This window comes from Pristis pectinata, chromosome 4 (assembly GCF_009764475.1).
Source record: "Pristis pectinata isolate sPriPec2 chromosome 4, sPriPec2.1.pri, whole genome shotgun sequence".
NCBI lineage: Eukaryota > Metazoa > Chordata > Chondrichthyes > Rhinopristiformes > Pristidae > Pristis > Pristis pectinata.
Genome location: NC_067408.1, coordinates 105,650,614 through 105,665,683, shown reverse-complemented (window position 1 = coordinate 105,665,683; position 15,070 = coordinate 105,650,614). Strand labels below are relative to the sequence as shown.

The 15,070-nt window shown below is 40.0% G+C and overlaps 1 protein-coding gene across 1 annotated transcript in view; it reads left to right on the top strand.

Annotated features, from left to right (window-relative positions):
* Window positions 1-11,679, top strand: part of kcnj6 (potassium inwardly rectifying channel subfamily J member 6) — a 124,147-nt gene extending 112,468 nt beyond the window's left edge. Inside the window, 1 exon segment of the mRNA XM_052014553.1 lies at window positions 7,914-11,679. Within this exon segment, the coding sequence (XP_051870513.1) occupies window positions 7,914-8,254 (341 nt within the window). The 3' untranslated portion in view covers window positions 8,255-11,679.
* Window positions 11,680-15,070: the final 3,391 nt, after the last annotated feature.

Here is a 15,070-nt window from a genome sequence, read left to right as displayed (position 1 = left end):
AACTTCAGGGAAGGAAACTCTATCTGCCTGCAACTGGCAGCATATTCGATGCAATTGTGGAACATTTCATGGATTCCAGTCAAAAAACATGGAAGCCCTGAAATTATTAAATACCTGCTGCAGATCATGAACAAGCTTTACATTTCAGGACAAGTAGAATTTAGCAGTGAGGCAGCACAGAAACCACAGGCTGCATTTCATGGTCTGGTTCCATATCGATCCTATGGTTTCTGCCCTCAGTGTGCGCCACTTTCATGTCTGTGCATTGTACTGCTGCCACAAAACAACAAATTTCACGACATATAAGTCAGTGATGATAAACCTGATTCTGACTCTGACTCAGTCTCTCACATTTGCATACCAATTTTCAGAGTAATGGCAAGGAAACAGGATAGTTAAAGAGGAGGCCCTTGCATTTATACCACAATGTAATTACCTCAGTAAATCCCAAAGTGCTTTACAGCTAATCAAAGTCAAAGGCAAAGTCGAGTTTACTGTCAAATGCACCAGTACATGTGTGCTCAGGTGCAATGAAAAACTTACTTGCAGCAGCATCACAGGCTCATGGCATCAGATAAGCAGCATTCACAAGAAAAACATAAATTAAACCTAAATTATACAAAATTATACAAGAAAGAACACAATTAGAACAAAAAAAATGTCCATTGTAGTGCAAGGGGTTCAAAGTGGTCATAGTGTTGCTATACTGAGGACACTAACGCACCTTTACTGCCTATGAAGTGTTCCTGTTGCTGGAATGTAGGAAGGGATCAGTCAAATTATGTTTAGCAAAGTCCTACAGATCGTTGCATGATAATGGCCAGATAATTAGCATTTTCCTGATGTTGGTTGAGGAACAAATATTCTTTCCACAGATGCATTCGAAAGATGCATTGCCCTGCTGAGTTCTTCCAGCATTTTCTGTTTTTGTTTCAGATTTCCAGCATTTGCGATCTTTTTTTAATTTCCCTTTAGTGGGGAGATCTCCCCTGCTCTTCTTTGAAGTAGTAACATGGGATATCTAACTTTTCCCAGGAGGATCTATGTGGTTTCAGGTTTATATTCTATATAAAAGGTGACACCCTCAGTCACTCTTTCGTACCTGGGGTCTCCGGTAATTTTTTGAACATCACCAGTCCTGGGGGAAGGCCTTGGATGACCTAGAGTCAGAACTACTCACTGGCCTGGTTATGTATCCACGGACACAGGTTTCTAAACATGCATTGGATGCATGCACATCCAATGCCAAGCTACTGTGCTTGTGGCAACTGGGGTCCGCAAGATCTAAGGATCAGCTCCCTGGAAAACTTTCCAGAATTCCTACTGCCTTGGAGTGTCAGGCCAGGACATGCAGCTAAGTCTCTGGAGTGGGAATTGACTCCACATTTTCCTGACTCAGAGGCTAAAGTCCTACAAATTGGTCAAAGCACACAAACGTTTCTCCAAGGGTTTTGGTGTCAGGGATAGTATGTCAGGGACTGTATGCACAATGATACAGCCAATTCACATTCACACCATTGCTCCATTTGATATGGAGTTTCTGCTGTTGTGACCATAATCTACCAGTGAAAGCTGGATGGGGATTGATTATTAAGTTAGCAAAAATAGTTACATACTATATGTCTTTGTACTGGCAATACACAACATTTAAGTGTTTTATAGCCAATTATTTTTCAAGTCATGTTTCTACTGCAGAGAAAATTCCAACCAAACAAACACACATAAACAGTAAGATAATGACCAGACATTCTGTTTTAGTGATATTGAATGAGAAATAAATACATTCCAGGGCGCACAGGTTATCTCCCACTCTTCTTCAAAACCATGCTGTGGGAATTGGAACTGAAATTGGTTTATTATTGTCACTTGTACTGAGGTAAAGTGAAAAACTTGTCTTGCATAACGATCATACAGATCAACTCATTTCACAGTTCATTGAGGTAGTACAAGGTAAAACAATGCAGAATGCAGAATAAAGTGTCACAGATACAGAGAAAGTGCAGTGCAGATAGACAATAAGGTGCAAGGTCATAAACGAGGTAGATTGTGAGGTCAAGAGTCCATTTTATCGTACTAGGGAACCGTTCAATAGTTTTATAACAGCAGGATTGAAGCTGTCCTTGAGCCTGGTGCTACGTGCTTTCAGGCTTTTTACCTTCTGCCTGATGGGAGAGGGGAGAAGAGAGAATGTGCAGGGTGGGTAGGGTTTTTGATTATGCTGGCTGCTTTACCAGGTCACCGAGAACTATAGAGTCCATGGAGGGGAGGCTGGTTTCCGTGATCTGCTGAGCTGTGTCCACAACTCTCTGCAGTTTCTTGCGGTCCTGGGCAGAGCAGTTACCATACCAAGCCATGATGCATCCATATAGGATACTTATAAGATCTAGATAGGATAGCATCAATAAAAATTGGTGAGTGTCAAAGGGGAATGTCAAATCTTTTACTCATACCTGAGAGACAGAATCCCAGTTAGATGTTGCATCCCACGTACACCACTTCCAAGAAAGCATCACTCCCCCTCAGCATTGCGCTGGAGTATTGACCTAAATTGTTATGCTCAATGAAGCCACAACCTTCTGACTCAGCCCAAGACTGAAAACTGCTGAGACACAGTGAAATAAGAAGGGTTATTGAAGAGACGAATTAGTTGAAGTGTTACTATTTGACCCAAGATTCTTAGCTTCAACTGAAAGGAAAGAAATTTGTTCTGTCTTATATTTGTAAAGATCGAGTGAAACTCACTTCTTAGCCCGGAGGATTTCCTAAGAATGACTTACTGTAAATTATCAAGTTTATCTACCTAATCACCACATTGACGTGTTCAAAATGGAAATGTCACTGGCACTGGCAGCGGCATAGTAATGGAGCGGTTAGCATAACGCTATTACAGCACCAGCGATTTGGGTTAAATTCTGGCCACTGTCTGTAAGGAGTTTGTACGTTCTCCCTGTGTGCCTGCATGGGTTTCCTCCGGGTGCTCCGGTTTCCTCCCACATTCCAAAGACATATGGGTTAAGAGCCATGGGTATGCTACGTTGGCGCCAGAAGCATGGCGACACTTGCGGGCTGCCCCCAGGACATTCTACGCAAAGATGCATTTCACTGTGGTCAAAGAGGGAGATGTCATGTATTGGATTCCTCTTCTACTTTAACCATGAAGTATTACAGCACTCCTTTAACCCAGAATATCAGAGAAATATGACCAATTATTACAACAGTGATATTCATTTGCCTAAAGCATGCTACCTACAGTTTTTCCAAAGCTTAACCATTTGACATATGTAAGATAATATTGACCCCATCAACCTTAAACCAACACTTACACTTTACATTAAATCAGAATCAGAACATAAACAGAATCAGATTTATTATCACTATCTTATGACATGAAATTTGTTGTTTTGTGGCAGCATTACAGTGCAAAGACATAAAGATACTATAAATTACAAAATAAATAAATAGTGCAAAATAAAAGAATAATGAGGTAGTGTTTATGAATTCATGGACCATTCAGAAATCTGATGGCAGAGGGGAAGAAGCTGTTTCTGAATCACTGAGTGTGGGTCTTCAGGCTCCTGTACTTCCTCCCTGATGGTAGTAATGAGAAGAGGTCATGTCCCAGACTGTGATGGTCCTTAGTGATGGATGCCACCTACTTGAAGCACCATCTCTTGAAGATGTTCTCGATGGTGGGGAGGGCTGTGCCTGTGATGGAGCTGGCTGAGTCCACAATCCTCTGCAGCCTCTTTCGATCCTGCACATTGGAGCCTCCATACCAGGCGGTGACGCAACCAGTCAGAATGCTCCTCACCATACATCTGTGGAAATTTGCAAGAGTTTCTATTTAAAATTTTAAATTTAAAATTTGCATTGGTTTAAATATACCACATAAGGTTTTGAGGAAAAACTTAGAGGGAATGATGGAGACAGAGAAATTTAGGGATGGAATTCCAGTGACGTTCTTGGAAGCTGAAGACACATCTGCCTGTGGTGGGCGACTAAAATCAGTGATGCACAAGAAGCCAGAATTAGAGGGATATGGACCTTGTGCAGGCAGAAAGGATTAGTTTAATGAGGTATTTAATTCTAGCTTAATCAGTTTGGCACAACATCATGGGCCAAAGGGCCTGTTCCTGTGCTGTAGTGTTCTATGTTCTAGAGGAGTGCAGATATTCCAGAGGTTGTGAGTCTGAGGTAGTTTCCAGAAATGGGGAAGCATGATATTGAAGTAAGTCATTTTGATACACCTGTTCCCAATATGGTGAGTCCATAATTTTTGGTTTAGTTTCCCAGAATGTAATGCCTCCTTCTGTGGAAGGAAGAAGGCATTATTAGTGGGGTTATTATATGTATTATAATAATCCCTCTAATCATTATATTATTATATAATAAAATATAATCTTATTATTAAATAATAAAAAGCAAAATACTGTCCATGCTGAAAGTGCTGGAAATACTCAGCAGATACAGAAACATCTAATGAGAGAGAAATAGACCTAATGTTTCAGGTTAATCTTATTATGTGACTGCCATCCTACATCATATTATTGACAAAAGTGTCACATCAGATTAACAGCTAGAATCAAACGCTGGTACTATTGTGGTCTGATATCCTACTTGCTTTTATTGTGTAGCCCCAAACATCATGAACTACCACTTTAGCATTGTCTGTTGATGCAGGCTCAAGTAGTCCTGAAAATGGAGGTAGAGAAAACTCATGAAAAATAATACTTTACAGAACATATTCCCTTCATTTCCAACACACTAACAAAGAAGCAGCTCATAAAATTACTGTTGCTGTCGATTCCATTTTACAAACATCAATGATGCTGTCATTAAAGGATGTGTGCCATGACCCACCAGTGATAAAGTATGGTGACATGTAGATACATCATCCTATTACACTGTTAAGTAGTTGCTGAGTTCCCGATACTGCTGGGAGATAAAGAGACAAGTATCACGCCAACTCCAGTGGCAAAAATACCAGGAAATGAATCGTCGTGTGGCCGAAGATCTTAGCGGCTCTCAGTGACGGAACCTTGGAAGGACCTCAACCACTCCTTTGCAGCATTTTTAAATCAGGAAAATACATGCTTAACATTACAACACACAATGCAAATGCTGTTTTTCCTGCAAAAGTACTTTTCTTTCACTGGATTGACCATACCTGCATCATACACAGAATACAAAGCTGACTTCACTGCTACCCCATTTCCTTAACATGATCATAAAGTTATGCAGCATGAAAACAGGCTCAACTTGTCCATGCTGACCAAGATGTCTATCTGAGATAGTCCCATTTGCCTGCATTTGGCCCATATCCCTCTAAACCTTTCCTATCCATATACCTGTCCAAATGTCTTTTAAACATTGTAATTGTACCCACTTCTACAGCTACCCCTGACAGCTCGTTTAATATACCCACCACTGTGTGAAAAAGTTACCCCTCGGGTTCTTTTTAAATCTTTTCCCTCTCACTTTAAATATATGTCCTCTAGTTTTATATTCCCCTACACTTGGAAAAAGACTGTGACCATCCACCTTGTCTATACCCCTCGTGATTTTATATACCTATATAAGCTCACCACTCAGAGTCCTATGCTCCAGGGAAAAAAGTCTCAGCCTTTCCAGCCTCTGACTTGCTGGATGATGTTCACCAGGCTCATGAAACTGTGCTTTAATGGTAAATATTCCATTAACGCACGACATCTTTCTAAAAATATTTATGAATGGTTCGTTTAATGAACCCTATAAATGTATTCACCTCACACTCCAATAAATATTTATGCTGTAACTCATTCATGGAGGTGGATTGGAAGGACAGAAGGAAGAGCCAAAAGCATCTTGTGTCTATTTTAATTTATAATACAATCTGACTTCCCAGTGGGTGGTAATGTTCATAGAGCAAACCTGTAGTCTACGGGCTAGGAAATCATGTTAATATTAGCATCAATGATTTCTGGGCTTTAATGCAGTACAGTAAAATTCAGATAATCTGCTATCTGAATATTTGGAAATCCTGATGGCTCAGCACCTGGATCACCGGGTGAATTTTGCCATGCTCCCTTCCGACTCACCGGGGCCCCAGTTCGTGCACTCTCTTTCGACTCGCTGGGTCCTGGTTGACATGCTGTCTTTAAACTGACGAGGACCCCATTTCCCCAATCCCTCTAAACTTAACAGGTTCACCAGAAAAATTACTATAATACTGTGTAACACCCAAAAAAAGTGAATTAAAAGTATATTGGGGTATTGCTTGGGAATAGCATCTAACAGTCTAGAAAATCTGCTAGTCCAGCACACCAAAGTCCTTAGTGTGCCGGATTAGTGGAGTTTATTGAGAATCATATGGGGCAAATACACAATTTTACATTAGCCACTAAGACTGTTGAGTTAGGAGATCCTTACAAAACATCACCTCATAATCAAGCATCTTCTGTTAGCCGTATTCAATATTAACAGGTGAAAGCTTAAAGTATTTCTGTAGCTATTATAGCATTGTGCATTAGTGAGAGCTATTCAGCATCAGATATCTCTGATTTTCTTCTTAATAGATTTACATACTGTTGCAAGGTTTTGGAAATGATATATTAGTAAAAATTTAGGGAGGTCAAAAAGCTTTTCCAAAATCCATATTAATAAAGCATTGCTTGAAGCTACAGCAGACTGAATTGCAGATGTTTGCATGGGCCATTCCACATTCAGCACTCTCCTAACCTCAGGATGTTTTCCCAAGAGTTTTAAGGACATAATCTGTACTTAGTTTTTACAAGATCATGTCATACCAATTTTAACACTGAATATAACAAAATAAAATCCTACAGTGGTGCTAAGTTCTGGAATTTCCGCACACATGTTATATAGTTGATTTAAAACAATAATCTTATTGTTCTAATATGTTATAAATTATGTTTATAACTTTGAGTTAGTGAAGACTAGAAGAATAGACAGAAAGTCCACAAGGGTTTTTCCAATATTCTGCTTTAAATTTGATATAGTCGAAGGAAAATCTGGAAATAACTTACTTTTTCTCCTCCAGCTTTGCTGAGATTACAGGAAATGTTCATAAAAATGTTATCCCAGGAATGGGTACCAAAGATATCTTGAGGAAGGATTTATTGATCTGATATAGTGTAGATTTACCAGAATGATACCTGGATTTCACATATTAACTTACAAGGTGAGTTTACACAAACTAGATTTGTACTGTCTGTTATCTCATTATCACCCTCTTTGTACACTAAGGAATAGTTTGATTTAAACTTTCAAGGTATTATGGGGAGACAAAGAGAAACAATTTCTAGTGGTTGGCAACTCTAAGGTGAGTGTCCATGGTTTAAAAATTATAGGCAGGCTTTTCAGAAATGTCATTAGGAATCACTTTTACGTATGGATGGTGGTAGAAATTGGGAAGTTTCTTCTCAGATTGTTAAATTAATTGTTAAATTTGCTTAATGTGAGATTGACAGATTTTTGAGACATCAAAGTATGATGGGACATGGGAAAAAGGTGGGAGATTGGCCCTGGATCAGTCACGATCTCATGGAATGGTGGAACAGCCTGGAAGAGCAAAAAGGTGTTTTCCATGTTCCTAACTTAAATAAAGTCATGTATTTAATATCAATTCGTATTTACCTGGCACTTTTAACATAGTGACGTGAACCAGGATATTCCATGGGAACATAATTGAAGAAAATTTGTCAGTGTTTGACAGGAAACAGGCATCAGAGGAGGTGATCTGTTCTTTGCTCAGAGATAGCACAGATAAACATGAGCTCATGGATTATCCACACAATTGTAAAGATCAAGGTAAATAAACCCATGGAAAGAATGTGTGAAATCTGTATTTAATATGTACATGAAGAAGAAAAAAAATGTTCTTATTCATCTTGGGTGTCTTTCTGTCTGCACAGGTATGACATGTCAAGCTCGGAGTTCATACGTTACCAGTGAGATTCTGTGGGGCTACCGCTTCATGCCTGTCCTGTCGCTGGAGGAGGGATTCTACGAGGTTGATTATAACAACTTTCATGAAACCTATGAGACAAAGACCCCATCCTGTAGTGCCAGAGAAATGGCGGAGATGATCAGCAAAGCAGAACTGCCCCTCACTTGGTCAGTCTCTTCCAAACTTAATGAGGAGGAAGAGGAGGAAGAGAACGAGGAGTGGGGACAAGCTGAAGACAAGAGCCACGAGGAGCAAGCAGAGCAGAATGGGGAGGTTACAAATTTAGAGAATGAATCCAAAGTGTGAGGTGGAAGGAACTTCTTTGCCTCAAGACAGACAGGAATATCACATTTTATGTGTGTGATGAATGGTATCAGGGTGTGAAGTTCCCACCTGCACAACACACTGATGAAATTAGATGTTTGAACAAAAAAAACACTTGAGTTAGGAAATATGGTAGGGTGCAGGGATCAAGCTGAATTAATAGGACATGGCGTGGTTCACAATAGGATTTTTACTTTAGTAAGATAGACACAAAATCTGTGTTCAATATAGAGAGCTGCAAAAAGCATATCAGCCACATTATAGAGCACATACATGTGTTCAGAAGCTATTTAGAAAACAGGGGATGAAATTCCTCTTTGGTGTCTCATGCTCAATGCATGCAAACTTGTTATTACTCCCATGCAGTTGCATTGATTTCAATGGACTGAATGTGCAAAGGCAATTACAAGTAGCCACTAATGTACCCACATGCATTCAGCATCAGTGACCAAAACCAGATTTCTCCTCACTCACACTTTGGTGCAGGTATTGCAGATGGTCAGTCAACTTTTTAAAGAATCCCAGCTTCCCAAGTAGTTGGAAGTCCTAAATACCTATTTCTAATGTTCTGCTGTAGAGGTGAATGCAGGCTAATGATGCCTTTCTAAGTTATTAAAAGAAAATAAATGCACACACATGGACAAACTATTCAGTAATTCACATTACTGGATTCAAACAAGGTCTCAGAAAGGATGCTGGGCAGTGAAGGGTGTTGTGCTTTTAAAGTAGCTCCACTGTCACAGGAGTTACTGCAAAGAATTATTTTTGAATGTTATTTGCAAGTTGCTTTCTTCTTAAAACATGTTACTCTTTTTAATTCCAATGTGACTTCCTTTGAAAAGAGGCATCCATTCAAAGAATACTGCATTATTCAGCAGCTTTTAACTTTAACCATTGTCACAGTCCTCTCAAATCATACAGGATACCCACATTACCCATCACATCCTCCCTGTAATGGAAAAATTATTTTCCCAAAGCCTGCCTTGGGTGTAAGTCAGTTGTGTAGATGCCACAGAGCAGGAAGAAGTGTGACAGAACGTAAAATGAACACTGGAAATCAGAAGTAATGCTCAGAATAAACCAGCCTTGTGCATCACAAGAAACCCTTTATTCAAACTGGCTAGCTGGCTATAGGGTTTTTTGTCTTAACCTGTCCTCTTCAGATGGACAGAGATCGCCTGTGTATTTCTAGTATTTCATTTGTTTTCCTGGATTTAAAAACTGAAGAATATCCTTCTGAGACAGTTCATGAATAATACTGTACATATAACAACACATATTTGTGTAGAATTTTTGAAAATGTAGATAGTTTGTACAGAAATTGAGCACTTTAATCTGCATTGAGTCAGTGCCGAATCAAGCCATTCAGCCCAACAATTCATGCTGGTTTTCACGCTCCGTTCAATCCTCCCCTCATCCTTATCTAATTTGATCAGCAATCTTACTCCTTCTCATAGGGCAATCTCATCATCCCAAGTATCAACCTATTGAATCAATGCTGCACAAACTCCAAGGCAAGTATATGGAAACCAAACATGCACACAATACTCCATAAGAGTTCTCTCCAAAGCCCTGTGTATTTTCATTATGACTTCTTTACCTTTGTACTCCTATATTTGTTTATCTAAATACTTGCTGTATCTGCATTACATGAACCAACACACCAAGATCCCTCTTGACATTTATTAGTTTCCCACAGAAATGTTCTGTTTTTCTATTCTTCCAACCTGTGGATAACCTCACAATTTCTCCCCCATTTTTCTACATTTCACTCTGTCAATCATCTTCTTGCCTATTTGCTTGATCTGCTTTTTTCCATTTGCATCTTCCATACAGCACCCTTTCCACTTACAGCTAGATCATTCGACTTGTCACTGTCTTTTGATCTATGTCATTAAGATAAATTATAAAATAATCAAGAGCATGGGACTGATCTCTGTAATGCCCCACTGGTAACACTGTGCCAATCTGAAAATTAGCTATTTATTCCTACTCTGTTTTTTATTTAACCAATCTGTTATCTGTGCTGATATGTTACTCCATTCCTTGAGACCTTATTTGAGACCTATTGAGACATTGAGACCTATTGTGTGATATTTTCCCAAATATGTTGCAGTTGTACAAATCATTGGTGAGGCCACACCTGGAGTATTGTGTACAGTTTTGGTTACCCTGTTATAGGAGAGATGTCATTAATCCAGAAAGAGTGCAAAGATTTACAAAAGTGTTGCCAGGACTCAAGGGCCTGAGTTACAGGGAGAGGTTGAGCAGGCTGGGACTTTATTCCTTGGAGTGTAGGAGACTGAGGACTGAGAGGTGTATAAAATCATGAAGGGCATAGATAGGGTGAATGCACACAGTCTTTTTCCCAGACAAAGGGAATCAAAAACTAAAGGACGTAGGTTTAAGGTGAGATGGGAAAGATTTAAAAGGGACCTGAGGGGCAACTTCTTCATGCAGAGGGTAGTGGGTGTATGGAAGGAGCTGGTGGAGGAAGTGATTGAGGCAGGTACAATAACATTTCAAAGACATGGCTATGAAAGGTTTAGAGGAATATGGGCCAAATGCTGGCAAATGGGACCAGTTTCAGATGGGCATCTTGGTCGGCATGGACCAGTTGGGACAAAGGGCCTGTTCTGTGCTGTCTTACTCTATGACTATAAATATCTTTTTTTTAATCAGATACACTACATCCATTGATACATCCTTATTTATCCCTCTATACAAGTTTCAGTTATATTATGTCAAATGCAATTTTTCCCTTTATAAAACCAAATCATACTATAATTTTCCAAGTTCCCTGTTATTTCATCTTTGATGTTATTATTTCTAATTTCATCTTGTCATGTCGCATTACCCCAGTAAATAGAAAATATTGAGGCAAAGTTGTTGTTTAATACTTTGATCACTTTGTATCATTGCCTGTGATTTATTTTCAATGGCCCAATTCCTACTCCAATTTTCCTATGTGCCTGTAAAATCTATTATGTTTTAACAATCATGGGCTCATTGCCCCCTTAATGCCCTTTTGGCATTTTGCTTAGACATATTTGCCCTTCTCATGCTCTCCAGCAATTAATTTGTTATCATCAAGCTTCTTTCTAATAGTTCTGTAAACTACAATCCTAATTTGTTTATGCTTCTGACCAGATACTATTAGGGCAGCTGAATTATTGTCGATTATTATTTCCACATTTTTTGCTCACTTCCCTAATTTGTTTGCATATTTCCTTCACCAATCCTCTTCAATTATTCTACCTGTGTCATGATAGATCCTTTATTATCTCTTATCTGTTTTCAAATGATTCTGTTCCTGTCTTGCTGATTGCTAGCTGCACAACTTCTTACAACTGCTACACATTATCTTTAATACTCACAGTTACTCCACCTCCCCTTTTCTCCCCCCCACTCCATTATTTCTAATATGTTATTACTGCAACATTTAAATCTCAATCTGGATTTTTGGCAGCCACTTCTCATATATCATTGCTTCTGTTCCTCTGTTTTATTCCAGAGGATTCATTACTGCATGGACAGTTTAACTCACTTTTATTAGCCATTCTTCCCACATTATTTTTAACCACTGTTTACACTCTGTCCTATAATTATTTGTCCTGGCTATTTACTGTCCTCCCTTAGTTCATAATTTATATATTTATATAGTCTGTTTATGCTGCTGTTTCCCTCTTAGTTCATTTATATTTATAGGAGCATCAGTTTTTTGATATGTTGTGACATAAAGCTATCAGTTTAAAGGAGGAAAAGGCTGGGCTATGGATACTTAGGGCTGGAAGTTAGTATGTGTGATCTGTTCCATTTATATTGAAAAATGGGTCTGGAAATGCATCAGTGCCCACAGGGATACATTTATCCATCAGTACATATGCACTGGCAGCCATTTGGCTGCATGCCTGCCTTTTTAAAATTCAGTAGCACCTGAATCCCGAAGTGTCGGGTGCCGCTGAATGTCCCCGAAAGATTTTTCTCACGTGCTGCAGCCTTACATATGTAAACAGCAGGGGAGAGGCACCCGGTGGTGATGGGTCGGTCAAGTCATCAGACCAGGGTCTGGGGATTGATAGGGGCTTTGGCTCAGAGTCTCGGGGAGGGGTCGGTCATGTGAAGGGGATGGGGTTGGGGGCTGGAGCATCAGAGGTTGGGAAGCTGGCTAGGGGAAATGGGGGAGTGGGTGGGTGGGTGGGGGAAGGATTGTAAGAGGGGTTGGCTGAGGTTGTGAGGTGATGGGGCGGGGGCTTCAGAGGGCTGAGTACGACAGTTGGGGTGGTGAAGCCTGAAGAGCCCCAGCAAGTAATGAATGAAAGAAGACCCAGCTGACTTGGCCGCACTGGGCAGCATTATTAAAATCTTGCTTACATGGGGGTGCCCAACAACAGGCCTGCCTCAGAATCACATTCCTGCAACAACTGCACAGGACATGAGGCAATTAGGTGCATTTCTGACCTAGAGCACATCATTGGCACAAGTGCGATTCACAACCGCATCTGCCTGGTCAAACGTCTGGAGTGGAGCATTTCGATTGGGAAAAATGCATGATCATGTTCCGCTCCAAGCAGTGAGTTTTCTCATACAGACAGCAACTGAAACAAAAGCACTCCACTTTCAAACTTCTAGGTCACGGTGGTTTTGCCTTGTTTTCTTGCTCTGAACATAAAGCTATATGAGATTTCAGAATAAGAATCAGATTTATTATCACTGACTTACATGACGTGAAATTTGTTGTTTTGCAGCAGCAGTACAGTGGAGCAAAGGTATAAAATTACTATAAATTATATAACTTAATATAAATTTGCTCAGTGAATTCAGAGCTTGCCTAACCTTTGGGACAGGGAGTCTAATTTGGTGTTTGGTTTATATTTTGCAACCTATATTCTGGACACCAAGGATTCAGTGTAAATGTGATGGCACTAAATTATCATAGTTCAAAATTTTCAACAGGGTACAAGTACATCTCAAGCCATATCTGTACCTTGCTCTTCCTCTCCTGTTCTCACCGTCCACTACTCATATCCTGTCACTCTGGCCATATGTAAAACTTGTAAAAATGTGGTAGTGAATAGCTGCTGTGAAGGGGATGAAAGAGCATGGGGGTTAGAGCAAGAAAGTGAAGGCAGGAGGTCAGTTGACGGGACAGAATTGAGGTGATATGAGACCCACTCATGCTTCACTTTCTTATACAAGGAGGAACAGCATGCAGCTATACAACATAGTTAAGAAATTGCAAGAAGCTTGAGATTTTTAAAAGTATAAAGAATGCTATTTCACTATCACCAGGCAGGAAAATACCAATCATCCTTTCTATAACTGTTTTAAATTGCATTCAATATTTTCAGCAACTCCAGCAGCAGTTTATTGAAAACAGGGATATTTATATTTAACTTAGTTGTTTTAAGTTTTTATTATCTGGTGATACTCAGGACATCATAAAGCATTTTCCAGTAGTGCAATGCTTTTTATTTGCAGTCACTGTTGTAACGCAGGATACATGATGGCAAGCTTGCACACAGTAAGCTCCAAGCGGCAATGAGAACAAATGTTTCTTTAGCAGTGCTGATTGAGGGATGGGTTCTGCCCATGAGGTAGTACTGCAACTGTGAAAGGAGCTGTCACCAAAGTGAAGTTAAATGGCAGAGGTGACAGGGAATTACTTTGAAAATAGTGTCACATATGCTAAACTTACACCACCATCACCATCATGGATCTTGTACTAACCCTTCAAGCACTGAACATCTTTAGTGCTTTTATTGATTCTGCATAACACCTAGAAGTATGATTTTCTGTACAATTTTTAAGCTGAATGGTTTAAAGTGATATTAAAGAAATGCACGGCAGCACATCAGATTGTTTTTTCTTTCTTATATTTTTAAAAAATAAAGTGACAACCTAACACTGCAGTCTTCAAAGAAGTAAAAGCTACACAAACATTAGGAATCATTAAGAAATGACAGAGACACAAGAGACTGCAGATGCAGGAATCTGGAGCAAAAAACAAATTGCTGGAGGAACTCAGCAGGTCAGGCAGCATCTGGAAGGGGAAATGGACAGTCGACATTTTGGGTCGTGACCCTTCATCTGGACTGGAGATGAAGGTTCTCGACCTGAAACATCAACCGTCCATTTCCCCTTACAAATGCTGCCTGATCTGCTGAGTTCCTCCAGCAATTTGATTTTTGATTAAGAAATGATAACCGATAATTGGGGCCAGAATTCACACCATTGCACTTCAACATAGAAACATAGAAACATAGAAAAACTACAGCAGAATTCAGGCCCTTCAGCCCACAAAGCTGTGCCAAACATGTCCCTACCCTAGAAATTACTAGGCTTACCCATAGCCCTCTATTTTATTCAGCTCCATGTACATACCTAACAGTCTCTTGAAAGACCCTATCGTATCCGCCTCCACCACCATTTCCGGTAGCCCATTCCATGCACTCACCACTCTCCGAGTAAAAAACTTACCCCTGACATCTCCTCTATATCTACTCCCCAGCACCTTAAACCTATGTCCTCTTGTGGCCACCATTTCAGCCCTGGGGAAAAGCCTCTGACTATCTACCCTATCAATACCTCTCATCATCTTATACACCTCTATCAGGTCCCCCCTCATCCTCCGTCTCTCCAAGGAGAAAAGGCCGAGTTCCCTCAACCTGCTTTTTTTTTTCTTTTTTCTTTTTCTTTAGCGCATGGAGCAGACTCGATGGGCCGAATGGCCTACTTCTGCTCCCTTGTCTTGTGATCTTGTGACATCGGTTTCTCCTGGATTCCCCCTTCTCTCAC